Genomic DNA, 20,551 nt, shown 5'->3' on the forward strand with positions numbered 1-20,551 from the left:
GCCTTCTGCAAACTTCTTGTCTTTCACTGAGAACATTTGCTAATTGAAAAATAATAAACTAATATCTTGCAGATGCAAGAAACGTACCATTTTTCATGGATATCATGATTTTTGACTGATTTTCAAGCCTATTTGTTTACAAATAATCTATTTATAGCTTAAGCCATGGACAGTTATCTAGACATCCAGCTTTGTAAAAACAAGAGGAATTATCTTAATTCTATATATATAGGTTCATAGGTAGGTACTAGGCTATTGGCCCTAGGGCCTATATAAGCCTAGCCAAATGGTACCCTGGCTTTTGCCACAAAAAAAATGATTTTCCTGTACCCCTGTCAAGCAGAGCCACAGAAGTGATCCCTGGGGTGAATTTCCTATCTCCCATCCAATCATCAAGATTTTTCTTGAAGAGTGCTAATGAGGAGCTTTGTTTGATATAGATAGGTAGTTTGTTCCAGAGTATGGGAAGTCTCTGAGACAGGAATCTATCCCTCCAGCATGTTCTGTTTATTGTGGTGACAAGGTTTAGGTCCCTAGAGCATGCAGCTTGAAGGGATTGGGATTTCTTTAAGTGGAGCATGTCCAACAGCTCTGGGTTTGACATAACTTTTCATGTTAGGAAAAGATCGCCTCTGAGTAGGCGATATGAGGCAGAGTAAAGCTGGAGTTTTTTGAGACAGTCTGCATAGGGCATCTGTTTGAGGCCGGTAATCCTCTTTGTGAGGTATTTCTGCGGCCTTTCCAGTTGTTGTAGATGTCTTGTGAGGTACATACCAAAAGGGGCATTGTACTCTATAATGGGTCTAATGAGTGATGAGTAAAGGGAACAATGACCTCTTTTTTCCTGGATGAGAAACCTTTTGTGATGAGGTGTGCCACGTAGAAGGATTTCCTGACTACTGTGGCGATATGATTATCAAAGGAGAGACTACTATCCACCTGTGTCGCAAGGTCTCTTATCACACTTTTGGTGTTAAGTAGACTACTGCCTATGTGGTAGTTCATGGGTACAGAGTTTTTACCAAAAGGGATGACAATGCACTTTTTGGGATTGAGCTTTAGGTCATGGCTTTGACACCAGGCATCTGTCTCAGTGAGGCCCTTTTGTAGGATATCCACATCGTTAGGAGTTTTGATTATGGCTCCTAGTTTGAAGTCATCTGCAAACTTTGTTAGCCAAAGACCTTCTGTGTTAGCCTGTACTTCAGAGAAGTAGACACCAAACAGGAGAGGACCTAGGACTGAACCCTATGGTACTCCACTTGTCACTTGTCTGAAGTTGGATTTAGAGTCTGCTACTTTCTCAGTGTGGGTTCTGTCAGTGACCCAGTCGGCAGCCCATCTTGTGACATAGGGATTTATACCTAGTTTAGTGAGTTTATCTATAATTCCAGAGTGGGGGAGGGGATGGTGTTGAAAGCCTTGGCGAGATCTAGATTGGCTGTGTGGACCATCTTACCCTCATCTACAGCTTTGGTGACCGCTTCAAAGAAGTCTATCAGGTTTAGGAGACATGATCTGCCTTTTACAAACCTGAACTGGGTAGCGTCCAGAGTTTGAAGATTACCAATGTCATTGTTTAGAAGTTCCATGATGATACATTCCATAGCCTTGCAGACCAGGCTAATCAGGCTAATGGGGTGGTAGTTCCCAGGGTCTGTGGTGGCTCCCCCTTTGTGGAGTGGGATAATCGTTGCTGTGCACCATTCAGTGGGCACAAAGCCTGAGGTGAGGCTATGACTGAAAATGGCACTTAGGTGGGGTGCCAGTTCATTCTGTAGTTCATGTAGAATGCAGCCTGGGATGTTGTCAGGTCCCATGGATGCTGTATTCTTGGCTTTGGAGAGTGTGTTTTTTACCTGTGCAGCCATGATTACAGGAACTTTGCATTCTTCCGGTATAGAGATGGGCCCTTTAGCGGGTGAGAGAGGGGTAAAGATAGCACTGAACTTATCTGCAAGGATGTTGGCAATATCAGTTGGTTCTGTATATTTAGTGCCATTGTGCTGTAACTCAGAGCAGATCTGAGTGTTGCCATTGAGATTCTTGACATAGCTATAGAATGCTTTGTGGTTGTCTTTAGAATCAGTGGTGATTTTGTTTTCATAACTAGCTTTGGAGGATTTTATGAGGGATCTCAGCTTCTTACTGAGGCTGATCACAGAGTTCCTCCAATCATGGGATTTTACTATTTTTTGCAACAGTTTCTTTCTTCTGTTGTAGAGTTTGTTTATGGCGGAGGACCATCAGATTGGCCTCTTTTTTTTGGAGGATAGCATCTTGGTTCTGTTAGGGATTGCATGATCCATGCACTCATGTAAGTGCTTATTAAAGTGCATTTGTATAGGATTCAACAGTCATACCTCTATTGTCTGTCAGCATGGGTGTCGTGAAGTTTGCCACTTCTGTCTTAAGAAGCGTGAAGTTGGCTTTGGAGAAATTTTTTATGGTGGTTTCCCTAATGGGGGTGGGGGTGGGATGTGGATGTCTAGGGTGATTAGCTTGTGGTCGGATCTGACCAACGAGGAATTGATCTCTGGTGTGGAACACTGGTTGCCCATGTTGGTAATGACCATGTCTAGGATATTGCTGCCTCTGGTGAGGGTGTGGATAAGTTGATCCAAGGCATTGGAATTGATAAATTCCAGAAAACGTTGAACAGAAGACTTGGTACATGAGTAGTTTTCCCAGTTAATGGTGGGGTAGTTGAAATTGCCTATTATTAGGGTGTTAGGTTGTACCCTAATATTTTCCAGTGTATCAAGAAATGAGGAGTGGGAATCCTGGGGCATGGTGGGGGATCTGTAGCTACCTACAATTTGGATTCCGGTACACTTTTATACCTCAACTCCAGCAGCTGAGAGTCACAACATTACATGAACTCAGACTTGCTTATGTCTAACCTTTCTTTTGTTATATTGTAATAATGCCTATATTTATTGCAACTAAAATGCTTGTTTACTTTAACATCTTTAACACACACACAACAGTTGCTGAAAAGACTTCCCCACATTTAAAACACCCCCTAAGTGCACATTATTAAAAACTGCTTTAGTATGTAACATGCAGTTTATATTACAAAATGTTTTATAAAAATATTAAGCACAGACATTTTTTCTTATAGTTACCTTTTTCCTTTTAATGTCCTTCTAAACATTAATGACATAATATGGGGTATATTTTTACAGTCCATGCAAAAGTTACCAAAGTCAACAAAAGTCTAGTCTTTTCTCAGCCACTTTTTCTTGCAAAGCTATAGTTCACAAATGTGATTGATGCTTTATAGTCTCCCATTTACTAAGTAATTTTAGTGTTGCTGGTCTTCTTCTGGACCATCTCCATCTCCCAACACCAAACTCTGGTTCACGTTCAAGGTATGCCTGATTCTTCTAGTCAACTCCTGTGTTTTTCTGCCTCTCAAACATTTTCCTTTGAGACAATGGAAAGGGTTTCACTGGCAAGCTTTCCCTATGAGCTGTATTGTCAGAAGAATGAGAAGCAGAATATATTTCTGTTTTATAGCTTACTTTTTGTTGGATAAAGTTTTTTGTATTCTCTCCTTGGCCTGTTCTGCATAAAAATGTCTTTAATTCTCCAGGAAAAAATAATCTGCAGACAACTAGATGCAGTAGCTTGAATCTCATACCTGCCTCATGACATTCCCTGTTTGCTGGGATAAATTTGTTTCTCTTCTGCCTGGAGTACAGTGAATAATTATTTTCCAGAAACAATCTGCTGTCTCCAATTTTTAACACTTTTCTCATCTTCCACAGTTTTTGTCAGGATCAACTGTTTCTGCTGGTATGGTTACATCTTTACTAATATAGGTCTTCTCTGTTTTCTCATGGCCAAGTTTGTAGCACACACATGATGTTCTCTATCAACTAACAAATACTGCTGTGGAACACCAGTCCAGTTGCATATTTGTGCTTTCATAAAATTAATACAGCATATTCCTTCAAGTTTCTCTGGTAAAGCAGAAAACCTCAGTCTTTCTCTGTGTGCTCAGTCTCTAATTCTACCTTTTTTTTGAAACAGCTCTTCTTGAGAAGCCTCATACTCAGCCAGCCTTTTCTTCATTTCAACCTCTGATTTTTTTTTGCAGTTATATCAGTTCATCTGTTTATCTATTTTTCCAACCTTTTGATATTTAAGTTGATGTACTTCTTCAATATTTTATTTACTTTAATCATGTCTGAGTAAATTGAATTTACTTTTTCTTCTAAATTACTGGAAGCTATCTCCTGAACCAAAGCAGAAGCTTGAACTGCTTTTTGCTGAACAGCTACAGGATTTTACCCAGCTATAGTTTTCTCTTCACTTTTCTGGTTGATTTTCTTTCAGGTTCTCCAAATTTCTTGTTTGCTGACATCCAGGCAGTACACTTGGTAGCCAGTAGCTAAATTTTACCCAAACTAACTAATTTACTGGCTCTCTATTCTCGGTTTCTGATTTCACACTTGGAGGGCTGAAGTTACAGTATTCATCAGTATGCAGCCATCTTGGAAGTCTGTTCATTGTTGCAATATTTTAATCAATATCAATTTTTTTGTAAAATACATTTTATAACAGAGCCAAAGTCACAGAATATATATTTGTTTAGTTTCCTAGAGCTTTCCTCCATTCAGTTTTGTTCACATTCTGTCCACAGATTCTGCACCTAGTACTTGCAAATTACTTTGTGCTACTTCAGTTTCTGCTGTTTACATTTTGATTCATAGGTTCATAGATTAGTACTAAGCTAACTGCCCTTGCCAGACATTTAAAGCCTAGTCAATTATCCCTTGTGGGACTCAAACCCTGCACCTTGTGCTTGCAAGGCAAACACCTTAACCATTAGGCCACCGTCTCAACCTTTACTATTGCATTTTTGTATATTTTCATCCTAAGTCTAATACATGCATCACGTATAACAATCTTTTCTCACCTCTTTGACTAATATCACTATGTCATTAGCACAAGCAATAATTTACAGCAATCCATTATTTCTACACATGATCCACCGTGGTGCCTTAATCTTGGTCGAACTTCTTAACAACATTAGTAATGACATAATGCAAACAAAAATGGACTCAAGCACCATCTTTGTTTATTGCTTTTTCTTCTGCACAGTTTTATGCCCAATAACCTATTTGCCATAGGCCAAACTACAGAATATCTATATATGCCCATAACAAATCTTACACCCTCCTCCTTCACCCCGCTATTCTACAGTATTTTAATTAGTTTATTATGATGAATTGTAACATAACATTTTTACAAATCTGAGGGAACTGTACACATTTCTTGCCTTTATATGTCTCTTCTATAAAACATATTTTTTAATATACCCATTTCTTCCCATCACTAGTATTTCTCTTTACAAGTGAGTTTTAAATTCCATCAAGAGTCTTACGCATGTTACTCCACTCAATACTGTATAAACCAGTGGTGCACAACCCTTTTGTGGGGAGGGCCACTACATGAATTCTTAATGCATCTGTGGGCCACCTCAAAACATAGCAAGTCGTTATGAGTTAAGAAGAGGTACAGGTGACTGGCATTTTTACTTAAGACAGCAGTCATGAAATTGACAGATTTCTAAATCAACTTTGCATTTAACTTTATTTGGGCTTGCAGCTATGACTTATTACAAACTCTTGCAGAAAGTTACTACTGTTTACAGACTATAAGTTATAAACAAGAAAGAATAGTTACTTCTGCGGCTAAAATTAGAGGTGTGTGCAACTGCAGTCAGTTAGGTAAGTGAGCACGTGCTGGAAAGTTTACATGACTGGAGTAAGGCATAGTATTTTTTCACTTTTTTAAAAATTTTTGGTTACTCTCTGGGGGCCGGATGGTGTTGTGTGGAGGGCCAGATTTGGCCCCCCAGGCCAGATGTTGTGCACCACTGGTATAAACCATGCTCCCTAGACAGGTTCCATTTCCATACATTCCTACTGTCCCTCTTTTCTTATAAACTTTATTACCTTTATTTATAGCAACTTCTTAAAAATCTTCATTTTCCGTTTATATCTTATACCCATTCATGAATGATTTTACATTAAGCCATTAGGTTTTCATCTGCCATTCACTTGTAAATATCAAATTCATTCTGATCTATTCCTGCAATACTATTCATTTATTTTTAAAAATAAGTGTCTTACTTCTTTTATACCGATATCTTTGAAATCTTTATAGACATATCTTATCTGGTTGTATCTACTTCCAAGTCTCCTTCTGAACATTTGTTACTTGCATACCATTCACTACATCTTATTTTTTCTGTTTTTTGTAACATTTTTTTCTTTATCTTTCATCATAATTAACAGGTAGTTCTTCCTTCTTCCTGTTTTCTCTTAATAATGGACATACTTGCTCTTTCCAGGCATTCAAATCTTTGCCTACTGAACATATCTTGCAACTTATCTTCTTGAATGTGAAATCACAGTTTCTTCTTAACTCTAAAGCCTACATTATTCTCTCCCTGTTGCCAAATGTAACATATATATTACTTTTTCTTCTGTCTTTTATTCCATTTAGGTTGTTTTATATCTCTATTCTTTTTGTCTGCAAATACATGCCAACCAACACTGAACTCATGATTCATAAAATTATTTTATATGATATTTATAACATGACCTGGCCTTCCCATAAAGCATCTATATATCCTTTATCCTTCTCATTTACTATTTCTGTGCCAGTTTAATTCATTTTTGACTTCCCTCTTTACATGCATTCCTACACTACCTAATAAGGCCATGCTGTCTATAAACATTGTATATGTGTTAATTAAAGCAGTGTAACAATTCCTAAAACAGGCCAGTCCCCCTGGTTAATACCCACTGGAGTATTTACATACATATGATGTGGCGCTTCCCAACTTAATCACTTTCCATCCAATGAATTTAGCCTTGCTTTCCCACATTAACACGAATCCCTGCGTACACTCACTAACTACCTAAAAGATTGTATTATACTTGGCCAGTCACAAAAGCTTGTAAATTACATTTTGAATACAACAATGCATGTGCTTTAGCTGTAGAATCCATAAGTAAGTGTGACACAAAAAAGGAGCTTTTTGCCTGGGGGCTACCCCACTATACCTTCAAACTTTATTATTCTCACTTCAAAGTCACTGTACCTTGGAGAAGAAATGATCACTGACAGGTAACGTAATACCTGTCCACTCTGTCTCAAAGGTGTACTAACCCTGGATCATGCAGAATTCACTAATATGCAAGTATATATCTATTTCCCAAAGGTACACTAACCTTGGACCACCCAGAACTAAGTAATATACTTGTATATACATTTCACACCAAAAAGAAATGAGCAACAAAATTCCAAGTGAATTCTTGCTTGAACCAATATACTGAAAAACATGATGAATGACCCAAGAGATAAGTAAAAATAATTCAAGTGAAAGTAATTCAATTATCACAGCACAACATTTTTCTGTTCCAAAGATTACTACCCATTCCCCATTGAATGGATAATTGTGGTGCTGTGTCAAACATCTACTGCATTAAAGTGTATGTTATCACATATACTGTCATTTCATTCTACATGTTGCATGTTGTCTTTTGTTACAGTCTTTTGTTAAACGATTCCATGCACTGCATATGTAACAAATCACTTTCTGTGCTATGTATTTTCTAACATCCATGTAGTCGCACATTCATTAATAAAAAATATTAATATCCTAATTTTATTTTTTTCACTTTCCACTTATAGTTCATCCCTTGCTTCTCACCCTTAAATCCATATTCACCCCAGTCCTTTGTTTTTAAAGCTTCCACTGAATTCACACATGTTTTTTAATGTTCGACTAAAGCTGTCGTCTTTTTCATCCATTTTTTTTCAGACCAAAACATTAAAATTTGACATATCCACTTAAGAAACAGATCCTGGCCCTTCCTGTTTCCATTTTTCACTTTATTTTAAACATTTCTGTAAATCTTGTTTATACTTTAGGAAGCATCATAAAACACTTTCATTGTTCATGTGAAGAATTGCTCTCACATTGTATGCAGCCAGACTCACTCAATTGTGTATTACTGTTCTGCTCCAGTTCCACTTACCAAAACTGGATAACATTCCTTCTTCTACTCATTTTGATTTTCACCTGAATTCAGTGCCATGACCTGTGTAAAGGATCTGGCTGTAGTTCATTCAGTTTCCAATGTATACCTCTCTTTTTCTGCGGATGGACATCTCATGCTACTATCCTCCACCTTTGTGCTGTCTCTGTCAATTAAGTCTCAGTTATAGCCTCTTGTTAGGTTGCAATTTTCCATGGTTATTGTCTTTAGACCTTCCAGTTAATTGGCATCAGAATCAGGCCTATTCCCAAGCTCTGAACTTTTGCTGCATCTCTACAGTGCCAGTTTGTAGTTCATTCACAATTAACTTCTGCACCTTCCATCTCTCATGACTCATCATACACCTCAGAAATACTCATCTCCGTCTATGGCGCTGTTACAATCAACATCTTCACCTGCCATCAGTGAGCCCTCCAGCACACCCTCATGCAATGTAGGGGGATTTCCCTTGTGCTTTGGCCAGGTTTCCCTATCTATATAAAAACTTTTCAGGTATCTATGTAAACAGGCCATATGCATTGTTGAGACTAAACTGGACAACAAAAAAGTAAGTAAATTAGCAAATAAATAAACACTATAAATGAGTATAGCATCTCCAGAATGCTGTTTAGCATTTTATAAATAATGCTTTTTAGACTGTTAGAGATAACTCATCAAACTGGATGTAGTTTTACTGCAACAAAGCCTAACACCTGCTGCTGAGCTTAAACTATATGTTTACCTTTCCCCTGTATGTACACCCTCTTGGACATTAAACATTACGTGGTGACAAAGTATTATATAAGGGCCTAAAAGGCATGTTCATTTGTAATTAGGCAGCAAGTAAAACAAAATATATTGGGCTTAGACCTAACTATTTAGTTTACATGAATGAATGCTATATGTTATGTGTGCATATACACATTATCAAGTCAGTGTAAGTCAGAAGACTTGTGGAACACACATCTAGGAATCCCTTGTGATTAAAACATTTAATCTCCATAAAGAATTCCAGTTGTGGTCCAGCAGAAGGCAGCCAAGGACAGCAGATGTGATGTTTCGCTGCAACGTCGTTAAAATCAAATGTTTACAGGTCATGTTTTCACATTTCAATTCAGCTTGAGTTAACAAAACTACTTTCATATAAATTACATTTTGCCTAAAACTAGGGTGGCTAATTATTCAAGCTTTACCTTCATAACTGTAACATGATATCTCAACCCATATGCTGTCATGGACTCCACCTTAAGCTTTTCTAGCCTGCATATGTCACTGAGTGTTACCCTATACAACTTCAATCATTTAATTATTGTGCTACAATACACTGACATCCGTAGTTTAGTGACTATTTCAATATTCCTGTTCTCATTTATCACAATAATTGGCCTACCCTAAATACACTAAGTAGTCTTAAGACAAGCAATTTAATCTACCTAACTTGTAAATAACTGTACTAATTACAGAACATCAAAGATTTCTGAAGTGAGCTACAAATTCAAAGTAATCACAGCATGACCTGTTTGTTACTATCTACCTTCCCTAGCCATTCACATGCCTGATAGTTAAGCAATAATCCATGATTGTGCTTTGATATATCAGGATGGGATCCGTACAGATCCCCGACGGCACTTTCTGCCAAAGCAGAAATCACCAAACATACATAACTGAAAGTGCTGTTCACCGAAGCAACACTTTCGGTTATGTATGCTGGTTGTGCCGGTCGCACTACGGTGCGGTTAAGGAAGAATTCCCCTTTCCCCACTGTAGTGCGACCTCGGAATGAGGATATAAATGTAGGGGGGTGTGGGGGACACAGCCCCCCACATGGGGGGTGCAGGGGGGCTTGGCCCCTGCATAAAAGAAGATTTAATGTTTTGTTTTTTTCTTTTTGAAAGGACTTTAATGAAAGCGCTTTTTCGGTGAAAGCGCTTTTGTTAAAGTGCGTTCAGGTATTATGGATTTGGACTATTGAACTTTCATTCAATAGTCCTAGATTCATCAGGATTTGCCCACAGTCAATGTGGTTTGATCATGAGGGTGAAGTCCGAGTGATTAAACAAAGGCAACAGTGGGTAAAACTGGATATGCCCATGCATAGTCGTGGATTAATGTTATTACACAATATTTTTTAAGAAATAAATGGCTTGCCTTAAATAATGTCTTTGTATAAGGGCAATACAGTGTTCCTTCATACTCCTACATACTCTTCCTTGCTTACTGCTGTACTTTTTTTTCTTTCGTTTTTGTATGAGTGACAGTGCAAAATTTAAAGGAAAATCGGGTACATTTCTGATACTTTGGTTTGGCAGAATATACCTGATTTTCCTCATATTTTGCTTCCACATGTAAACATATGCCAACTGTAAGTCTGGCTGCTCAGTAATACTTAAGTGGATGGACTTTTTTCTATTGGCATATGCTCAATTTGCAATGGGCATGCTGGTTGATCTGTCCAATCAGTATGATCATTTTTGAATAGCAATGAGTTGTTATTGTATAATTATTTTTAGTAATTATAATACCTTAACTTCTTGGATAATTAAACCAAGGGACTGTTGTTGTTTAGTCCCTGCAGTAACATGTTTCATTTGTTCACTTGTTCGCTGTAGTAAACTTTACCTGACATTAGGAAAGTGAATAAAATACAATAAATGGCATGACTCATTACTGTTCTGTGAAGGAACTGAAAAAAAGAAAAAAAAACAGTCCTTGGGCTATTTACAAAACAGCATTGTATTAAATTGAAACTCTTTTATAAATTGTGTGGACAGTATACAAAGTAATTTACATTTCTGTGCCATATGGTATTGAGATGTTGCAGAAGGATGTTATTTGCTTGAGCAGTAGTCATTTTGTAAGTACATGGTGTAGTTGCACAACTGCTATACATAAAAATCTTTACTGAAGTTAGTCTAAGGTCTGCAGAATTGTAAGTTTTCCCTTTCGCCAGCATGCAGTGACCTCAAACTCAGTTATAGAATGAGTGGAACGAAGGGGCACAGCTCTCCACATAGCAGATTCTTTTGCAGAGACTGATAAAATGTTTGCTAAATTCAGTTTCAATCATTTTATTCAACCAAAATTATTCTTGAACAGCTGACCTTAACTGATGTTAACTGCAGACATCAGTACACTTCCCACAGTTTATTCCTTCATTACATCCATTAGTCATAGACTGTCTAAAACTGCATTCCAGTAATGCACACTAATAATAATTTTTTTTCTATACAAGTTTTAGCAGAAAGTCACACAGGCATGACATATTTAAATAAGAGACTAGTAATGAAACAGTCTGGTGATAGCTTATATGTGAGTTGCAACCCTTTATTACTCACCTATCTCTTGGAATGGATGAATTCTCATTCCAGACTGTAGCTTTGGTTCACTAATGTGGAGGTTTTTCACTTCTGTGCCTGTATTGTTTGTGAATTGGATCTGGACTGCCACCATCTGTGGATCAGATGTGAACGGCTGCCGATTGAAACAATACTCAACTGAGAGTCCTTCCCCTGTGATTCGATGCAAAAGTTCATACATTTTCATATTGCTGAAGGTTGGACTGACTGCCTAAGAGAGAAAGGAATGAAGTAATTAAAGAACAACACAAGGAATCAGGACTCAAAGTAAAGAGGACACTTATTTGATTACGTGATAGGTGTTAAAATATTAAACTATGTGTGTTGCTTTTTAACACTCTCTGGTTTATAGAACAGGAATTTTAGACAGAAAATAATCACTAATGTATCAGAATGTCTCAAAAGTAGTTGCAAGCTTGGCTTTCCAAACTGAGCAACAAATCCAAATACAGCTGCTAAGACAGACAACCAAGCCTAGTAAGTCTGCTCATGACTCTATTACTTTTTCTAATGAGGAATAAAATGTCAAGCAGTAACATAACTGCCAGAGGTTTGACCTTGCCGATCAACTGGAAAGAAATGTTTCTGACTGAACTTGCTAACTGAATAGCGGTCATAGCTGAGTGGTCCTCACACAGGAATCAGAGGAAGGGGTCAGAACACATCTCTAGGCATCAGTTGAAATACTGCCACAAGAACTGAAGTTCAGAGGATAGGTCAAAGCCTAGCCCTCCAGCAGGGAAGTTTGTTTGTTTGTTTGTGTCTTTCGGCTTTTCCCGGTTAGAGGTCGCCACAGCGGAACTCCGGTCCGCTAATGATTGGCAGTTGATTTTTACGTACTGGCTTGCCAGGCCTGACGCACAACCTTCAACGAAGTTACGCCCTTTCACGCATGTGTCCACCTATTGCTAAAATAACTTTCCAGACTTAGCAGGTTCTGAGCTTGCCCACAAGTGAGGACTCAAGACCACACTAATCCTCCACTTTGTAGGAGAACAAGAGGTTCAGAGTAGGAATATTCCTGGGTCCCATCTTGGCTGGTGTACAGCAGCAACCTGGTGGCACACTTCTAGCTGATCAGCTAGAGATTGATGACAACCAGCCTGATCATGGGGACCAACCTCTCAAGTCAGCCTGTCAAGGGTCAAATGCTACTTGAAGACAAACTCTCTTCTATAGGGCTTTCCTTATACCCTGATTGAGGGACAGCAGGATAGCCACTCAGAGGTGGAAACACTGGCTCTGTGTGATTTGGTTATGTTGACTAATGTTGATGTGACACCCCAACCTTGTGTAAAAATGGGAAAAGAGAGTTGATGGTGATGAAGATGACTGGTTTGCCTCAAGCTAGGGATCATGGTTCAAGGCCTAAATATCATGCAAATGTTTCAGGTCTGGTAGAAGCCTGATTCATGGGTGCTGGACTGTATCCTTAAGGAATAATATCTGATGCTAGTTCCAGGCCTGGCCCGGGCCTCTTTCCCCCAGCACCTCCCTCAATGGATGTGCTCTCATATCCATCTTCCACCTTGCTTGATACCTGGTCCATGTCATTCTTCTGTTTACCTTGTGCATGACTATTCAGTAGTACACCTATAAGTAATGGGTTATGGGACCCACTCCTTCTTTGTCAGCTAGAATTGGGCTTGCATTAGGAGTCCAATGATCTGGAGGCCATTATTTCTGAGACAGACAAGAATGATGCATTGCCCTTCCACTGCAGTTCCCTATTGGATGGCTCTGCTTTGGTGAGATCTTGTGACTCATGAGGTCCAACATAGATTTGCTTTGTGTTTCTATCTCTTCCCAAAATGCCTTGCAGTATATCTATGGAAAAAGGCAGATGAGGGTGGTGCCCAAGAAATGGGGAAATTATTCTTTAGCTCTTTCTCATAGGACAGCCTTCACATGTATAGAGTGCAGTACTCCCCAGTGTTGGTTGTTCTTGCTCTTGTAGTAAGCTCATGAAGCTAGAAGCATAGCTGTCCCCAACAGTGCTCTATGCTAGTACACAGTGCCCCACCCTCTGAGCGTTTCAAGTGAAGAGCAAAAAAAAAAATGACTTTACTGTAATAAGTCAATGGCTACACTGAGATCCACCCCTCCCAAGAAGCTAGCTCTTCTATTGAACAGAGAAAAAAAATACGTACACATACACACAAACATGCATACACTTTACTGTAATAAGCTGATATCCATCTATCCAGCCCATTGGCTTATTACAGAGAGATCCTCACCACCCCAGCTCTTCCACTGAAGAGCAAAAAAAAAAATTCTTCTTTTAAACAGTTGCTACCGTTCATACCTTGCCTGTATGGAGTGCTATGACACTCATATATTAGCTAAAAAAAACAAAAGTCTTCATTTAAACTGTAGCAAACAGTTGCTACAGTTTATACTCTGCCTGCATGGAGCACTATGGTGCTTATGTTCTAGAAAAAAAAACACTTGTATTAAACTATAGGAAACAGTTACTATAGTTCAGACCACACATGGAGTGCTGCATTCATGTTTAACTGCATATGCAATACTGGCTTTTAAAAGCACTAAAGACTGATTTTGATAATGGATGGACAATTGCACCTACCTAACACTTTGTATCCGAGGACATTGCCCCTCTTGCCCCACCCTATCTACTCTTCTGCATGAGGCTACAGTATTGGCTGCTCAACTGAGGATGTAATGCAGTGGTCCACGTTTGGAGTTTGCTATGCTTTCTGAGATTGAGAACTGAGAAAAAGTTCTTGGTTGCATACCTGATCATGCAGGTGTTACCATGGACTATGAAGAGCATCAACAGCTGCAGAGCTACCATGCTCTCACAGACCTTCTCTTGGTGTTATACCCTTGTGACCAGGCCTGGAAGCGGTGAAAATTCCTATCAACTTTCTGATAATCTTTCCCTTCTGCATCTGAATTTATCACAAATTCAGATAAACAATACTTTGCTAATGGTGTGGGAAACCTATATTGACTATCAAACAAATGGAGCTTTAAACAGTCTTCCTGGCCCTCAGCACATGGAAGATGAAGCTTCTTCCACTGTTTCATCTCATTTGGTTGGTCAGGCAACCAGCCTGTCATGTGGCATTTGAACATTTAAAAGAGCACATGGTTCTACTCTTCCTTACGTGAATATGATATTTGTCTGGAAGAGCACTATAAACAGGGGCAGCACTTTCTCTAAGCCATGTAGATCATCTCTTGAAATGTGGGCTCAGAAGCCATGATTAGATGAGGCAGTTCAGAAGTTGACCTAATCTCCATTAAGTAGAATATGAGCTTCTCTGGCAATAAATACATTTACCATCTTGTGGCATTGGATAGTCCTGTAAACCTTCCAACATTCTTCCTGATTCTGCACCTCATTGCACAGTTCATGACAGCAAGACTTGTCACCCCTACTAGCAAGACAGGCATGATTTCAAGCTGTTCAAACTCTAATGGTACAGAAAACTCTCTTGGCCCTAACATAGGATGCCTCCCACCATGAGTGGTGACAACCTGCTCTACGTCATACTCAGGCTGATGATATATACACCTTGATTCATACTCAGGCTGATGACATATACACCTTGATTCATACTCAGGCTGATGACATATACACCTTGATTCATACTCAGGCTGATGATATATACACCTTGATTCATACTCAGGCTGATGATATATACACCTTGATTCATACTCAGGCTGATGATATATACACCTTGATTCATACTCAGGCTGATGATATATACACCTTGATTCATACTCAGGCTGATGATATATACACCTTGATTCATACTCAGGCTGATGATATATACACCTTGATTCATACTCAGGCTGATGATATATACACCTTGATTCATACTCAGGCTGATGATATATACACCTTGATTCATACTCAGGCTGATGATATATACACCTTGATTCATACTCAGGCTGATGATATATACACCTTGATTCATACTCAGGCTGATGATATATACACCTTGATTCATACTCAGGCTGATGATATATACACCTTGATTCATACTCAGGCTGATGATATATACACCTTGATTCATACTCAGGCTGATGATATATACACCTTGATTCATACTCAGGCTGATGATATATACACCTTGATTCATACTCAGGCTGATGATATATACACCTTGATTCCAGCAGCTGTTATGGTCGGGGTCACAGAATTTACTGATGCTGCTAGACAGCTTAAGACATGGTAGGATTATGCCTCCAAGTTAAAACAATTCATAATGTGAGGGAAGCAGTATCCTGTTTCTCCCCAAATTACCAGTTTACAAATGATCTTCACTTATTTTGGACACTAGTAGATCTGTGGTCTCAGTTACTCCACAATCAGAGTGCATTCCTAAAATGTTTCTGTCCATGATGACCCTGTGGACAACAGAATTCTGGTTAAACATTGTTTGGCCAAGCAGATCATAACTGGAATGATATACTGCCACACTTCTATGAAGAACCTTTTATCTCTATGGAACATTAGGTTTATGGTTAACAACCTTGCCCATCCAGCATTTGAACCCATTTAGTTGGTGGAAATGAAGTTCACTAGTTGGATGACACTTTTTTTTTTTGGGGGGGGGGGGTTACTGCAACAGTAAACCATAACATTTGGATTCACATACCTTACGTGCTTTTCTGTCCCATTCAGATATTTTATCAGCTATGCTAACATTCTTGTGAAGGCCCTATTCAGATCTCATGTCAGCACACTTTGGAATCTGGGGTGGTGTATGTGGCACTGATTTATAGCCAGCATTGCTAGGAACTATCATCTTTTCCTCTTGCCTCAGAGCTTCACAGTCTACATTCCTGCACCAGTGTCAGAATAATTTTCCTGTGCAGTGGCTCATTCTTATAAATCACTTGTTGTTTTTCTTTAGAGTTTTTCAATCATACACTAATAAAACATCTTACATTTTACAACTGCTTTACCTTTTGACCCTTTTTTAAGAAAATGCTTACACCAGCAGCTAGGCAAAAAAACAGGAGAAGAATATTTAAGTGGCTAAAGTGTGAAAGAATGCACCAAAATAATTAAAAAAAATGATAAACAAAATTCCAATTCAAACTTTATTTCGGATGAAGAATACTAATACTAATCTCAAATGAGGCCAAAGAAAGGATATACAGTCATTAAGTGTAGAAATGATCAGTATACTTAGTGCTACCAAAACACAAAACCTTACTACCACCTCCCTCTGTAGCTCCATTAATATACCCTGAGATCACATTGGGTCTGACACAAGACCTTACTAGCACCTCTTTCTGTAGCTCCATTAATATACCCTGAGATCACATTGGGTTAGACACAAGACCTTACTAGCACCTCCCTCTGCAGCTCCATTAGTATACCCTGAGATCACATTGGGTCAGACACAAGACCTTACTAGCACCTCCCTCTGTAGATCCATTAGTATACCTCGAGATCACAATGGGTCAGATACAAGACCTTACTAGCACCTCCCTCTGTAGCTCCATTAGTATACCCTGAGATCACACTGGGTCAGACACAAGACCTTACTAGCACCTCCCTCCGTAGTTCAATTAGTATACCCTGAGATCACATTGGGTCAGACACAAGACCTTACTAGCACCTCCCTCTGTAGCTGCATTAGAATACCCTGATATTACATTGGGTCAGACACAAGACCTTACTAGCACCTCCCTCTGTAGCTCCATTAGTATACCTTGAGATCACAATGGGTCAGACACAAAACCTTATTAGCATCTCCCTCTGTAGCTCCATTAGTATACACTGAGATCACATTGGGTCTGACACAAGAACTTACTAGAATCTCCCTCTGTAGCTCCATTAGTATACCCTGAGATCAGATTGGGTCTGACACAAGACCTTACTAGCACCTCCCTCTGTAGCTCCATTAGTATATCCTGAGATCACACTGGGTTATACACAAGACCTTACTAGCACCTTCCTCTGTAGCTCCATTAGTATACCATGAGATCACATTGGGTCATACACAAGACCTTACTAGCACCTTCCTCTGTAGCTCCATCACTATAACCTGAAATCGCATTGGGTCAGACAAAAGACCTTACTAGCACCTCCCTTTGTAGCTCCATTAGTATACCATGAGATCACACTGGGTCAGTCACAAGACCTTTCTAGCACCTCCCTCTGTAGCTCTATTAGTATATTCTGAGATCACACTGGGCCAGACACAAGACCTTACTAGCACCTCCCTTTGTAGCTACACTAGTATACCCTGAGATCACACTGGGCCAGACACAAAACCTTACTACACCTCCCTCTGTAGCTCCATTGGTATACCCTGAGATCACACTGGGTCAGATACAAGAACTTACTAGCACCTCCCTCTGTAGCTCCATTAATATACCCTGAGATCACACTGGGTCAGACACAAGACCTTCCTAGCATCTCCCTCTGTAGCTCCATTAGTATACCCTGAGATCACACTGGGACAGACACAAGACCTTACTAGCACCTCCCTCTCAGCTCCATTAGTATACCTTGAGATCACACTAGGTCAGACACAAGACATTACTAGCACATCCCTCTATAGCACCATTAGTATACCCTGAGATCACACTGGGTCAGACACAAGAGCTTATTAGCACCTCTCTCTGTAGCTCCATTAATATACCCTGAGATCACACTGGGCCACACACAAGACCTTACTAGCACCTCCCTCTCAACTCCATTAGTATACCTTGAGATCACACTGGGTCAGACACAAGACCTTACTAGCACCTCCCTTTGTAGCTCCATTAGTATACCCTGAGATCACACTGGGTCAGACACAAGACCTTACTAGCACCTCTCTCTGTAGTTCCATTAGTATACCCTGAGATCACATTGGGTCAGACACAAGACCTTACAGCTCCATTAGTACACCCTGAGATCACAATGGGTCATACACAAGACCTTACTAGTACCTTCCTCTGTAGCTCCATTAGTATACCCTGAGATCACAATGGGTCAGACACAAGATTTTACTAGCACATCCCTCCATAGCTCCATTAGTATACCCTGAGATCACAATGGGTCAGACACAAGATTTTACTAGCACATCCCTCCATAGCTCCATTAGTATACCCTGAGATCACAATGGGTCAGACACAAGACCATACTAGCACCTTGTTCTGTAGCTCCATTAGTATACCCTGAGATCACATTGGGTCAGACACAAAACCCTACTAGCACCTCCCTCTGTAGCTCCATTAGTATACCCTGAGATTACACTGGGTCAGACACAAGACCATACTAGCACCTCCCTCTGTAGCTCCATTAGCATAGCCTGAGGTCACAATGGGTCAGACACAAGACCTTACTAGCACCTCCCTCTGTAGCTCCATTAGTATACCCTGAGATCACAATGGGTCAGACACAAGACCTTACTAGCACCATTAATATACCCCGAGATCACATTGGGTCAGACACAAGACCTTACTAGCACCTCCCTCTGTAGCTCCATTAATATACCCTGAGATCACATTGGGTCTGACCCAAGACCTTACTAGCACCTCCCTTTGTAGCTCCATTAATATACTCTTAGATCACACTGGGCCATACACAAGACCTTACTAGCACCTTCCTCTGTAGCTCCATTAGTATACACTGAGATCACACTGGGTCATACACAAGACCTTATTAGCACCTCTCTCTGTAGCTCCATTAGTACACCCTGAGAACACAATGGGGCAATGATATCAGGTGTAAATGAGTCTCACTTCATTAGTGTTGTTTAATCAGTCAGTGCCAACTGCAGCTGCAGCAACTGCCCCATCTTAATACAGTTATATAAACTTTGCTGGAGAGTATTTCAGGGTGGTACAGGAAACAACAGTGACCTACGCCGACACCTCTTTTTTGGAGTGACGTCTTTCTACAGATAGAACACAGGCGGAACATTTACAGGTATCTGCAAAAGTTGAAGAAGGAAAAACACTCCTTCCTATGATTCATCTCTTCTTATATGAAACAGATCAATTCTCTCATTTTTCACAATAAAGAGAATTCCTCCTTGCAGTCTTCAGTGTCCCCACCAGCAACTATGTTTTCTTGGATGCATTTCACTTTACTGCTGATTTTTAACTGGCAAGAAAGGAATTTCTCTTCACCTCAGGAGATATACAGACGGATGATGAGACTCTGAGATTTAAAGTGGAAAGTACTTGCACTTTACTACACTTACCAAGATGTTTCAGAAGCAAACACTGTCATGATACACAGGCCTCTGGCAGGATTTGTCAGTTATCATTGGACAGACAGGATTTAGAGAAATCATTATTAGATATGACGCATACAGCCTTAAATACTGTTGTGCCATTGGAATGATTATCACAATATGCAGTATGTATAACTTCTAGAGAAATCAGTTTCAGTACAGACCAAATGGAGTTTAGACTGCTGTTACTGTCTGCATGTATACTATTTATTACGCCTTCTGATGCAACATACAGATACTGAAGGATCTGACAATTAAATGCTGACCTGTGCATACATCTTCAGTAAGGAAAACATTATTTTTCTTTCTAGGCAAAAATAGACAAGAGTCCAAGTGGCTTGATGGTGAAAGTGATCAAAATAACAAGTCCCAGTCAACTGAGAAAATAAATACTTGAGGGGATACACAAACTACTTCTCAACCTAGTGAAATGCAGAGAAAGGGTGAGACACATGTCTTGGCCAGGAATATTAAATTTCACAGAACAAGTAGTACAGAGCTGTCCCACCTGAAGTACGTATCAGAACAATCTGGAGGAAAAATGCTACTGTACTTCCCCAGATCATCCATGACCAAGTTCCTGGTCATCTGTGGAGTCAAATGGATGCAGATTTATTCCATTTCTGAAAAATGGTCCATTCCATATGTGTGAATTATTATTCCAGTCCCCTGCCATAATCAGACTGATAGATTTAACAACTGCAAGTGTGATTAGCACACTAAAGTTAATATTCCTGAGACAAGGAATACCTGTTAATCTCAGATCTGACTATGGTATACAACTCTTGAGTCATAATTTTATAAGATTTGTGTGTGAATGGGAATTCACACATATAACTTTCAAGCCACATGATCTTCAGTCCCTTGGACAAGTACAGAGACCTATCCAAGCAATGAAAAACCCATGAAGAAGACC

General features: G+C 39.5%; 1 protein-coding gene across 4 annotated transcripts in view; it reads right to left on the reverse strand.

Moving 5' to 3' along the window:
- The window catches only part of AP3B2 (adaptor related protein complex 3 subunit beta 2), a 905,004-nt gene that overhangs the window by 65,242 nt on the left and 819,211 nt on the right, over positions 1-20,551 (reverse strand). For all 4 annotated transcript variants that reach the window (XM_044077817.1, XM_044077816.1, XM_044077814.1 and 1 more), the window contains one exon: positions 11,399-11,630. In XM_044077817.1, coding sequence (XP_043933752.1) covers positions 11,399-11,630 — 232 coding nt within the window. The remainder of the gene's footprint in view (positions 1-11,398; positions 11,631-20,551) is intronic.

The sequence above is a fragment of the Protopterus annectens genome, chromosome 7.part0 (genome assembly GCF_019279795.1).
Source record: "Protopterus annectens isolate FY-2018-M chromosome 7.part0, PAN1.0, whole genome shotgun sequence".
In the NCBI taxonomy this organism is placed as follows: domain Eukaryota; kingdom Metazoa; phylum Chordata; order Ceratodontiformes; family Protopteridae; genus Protopterus; species Protopterus annectens.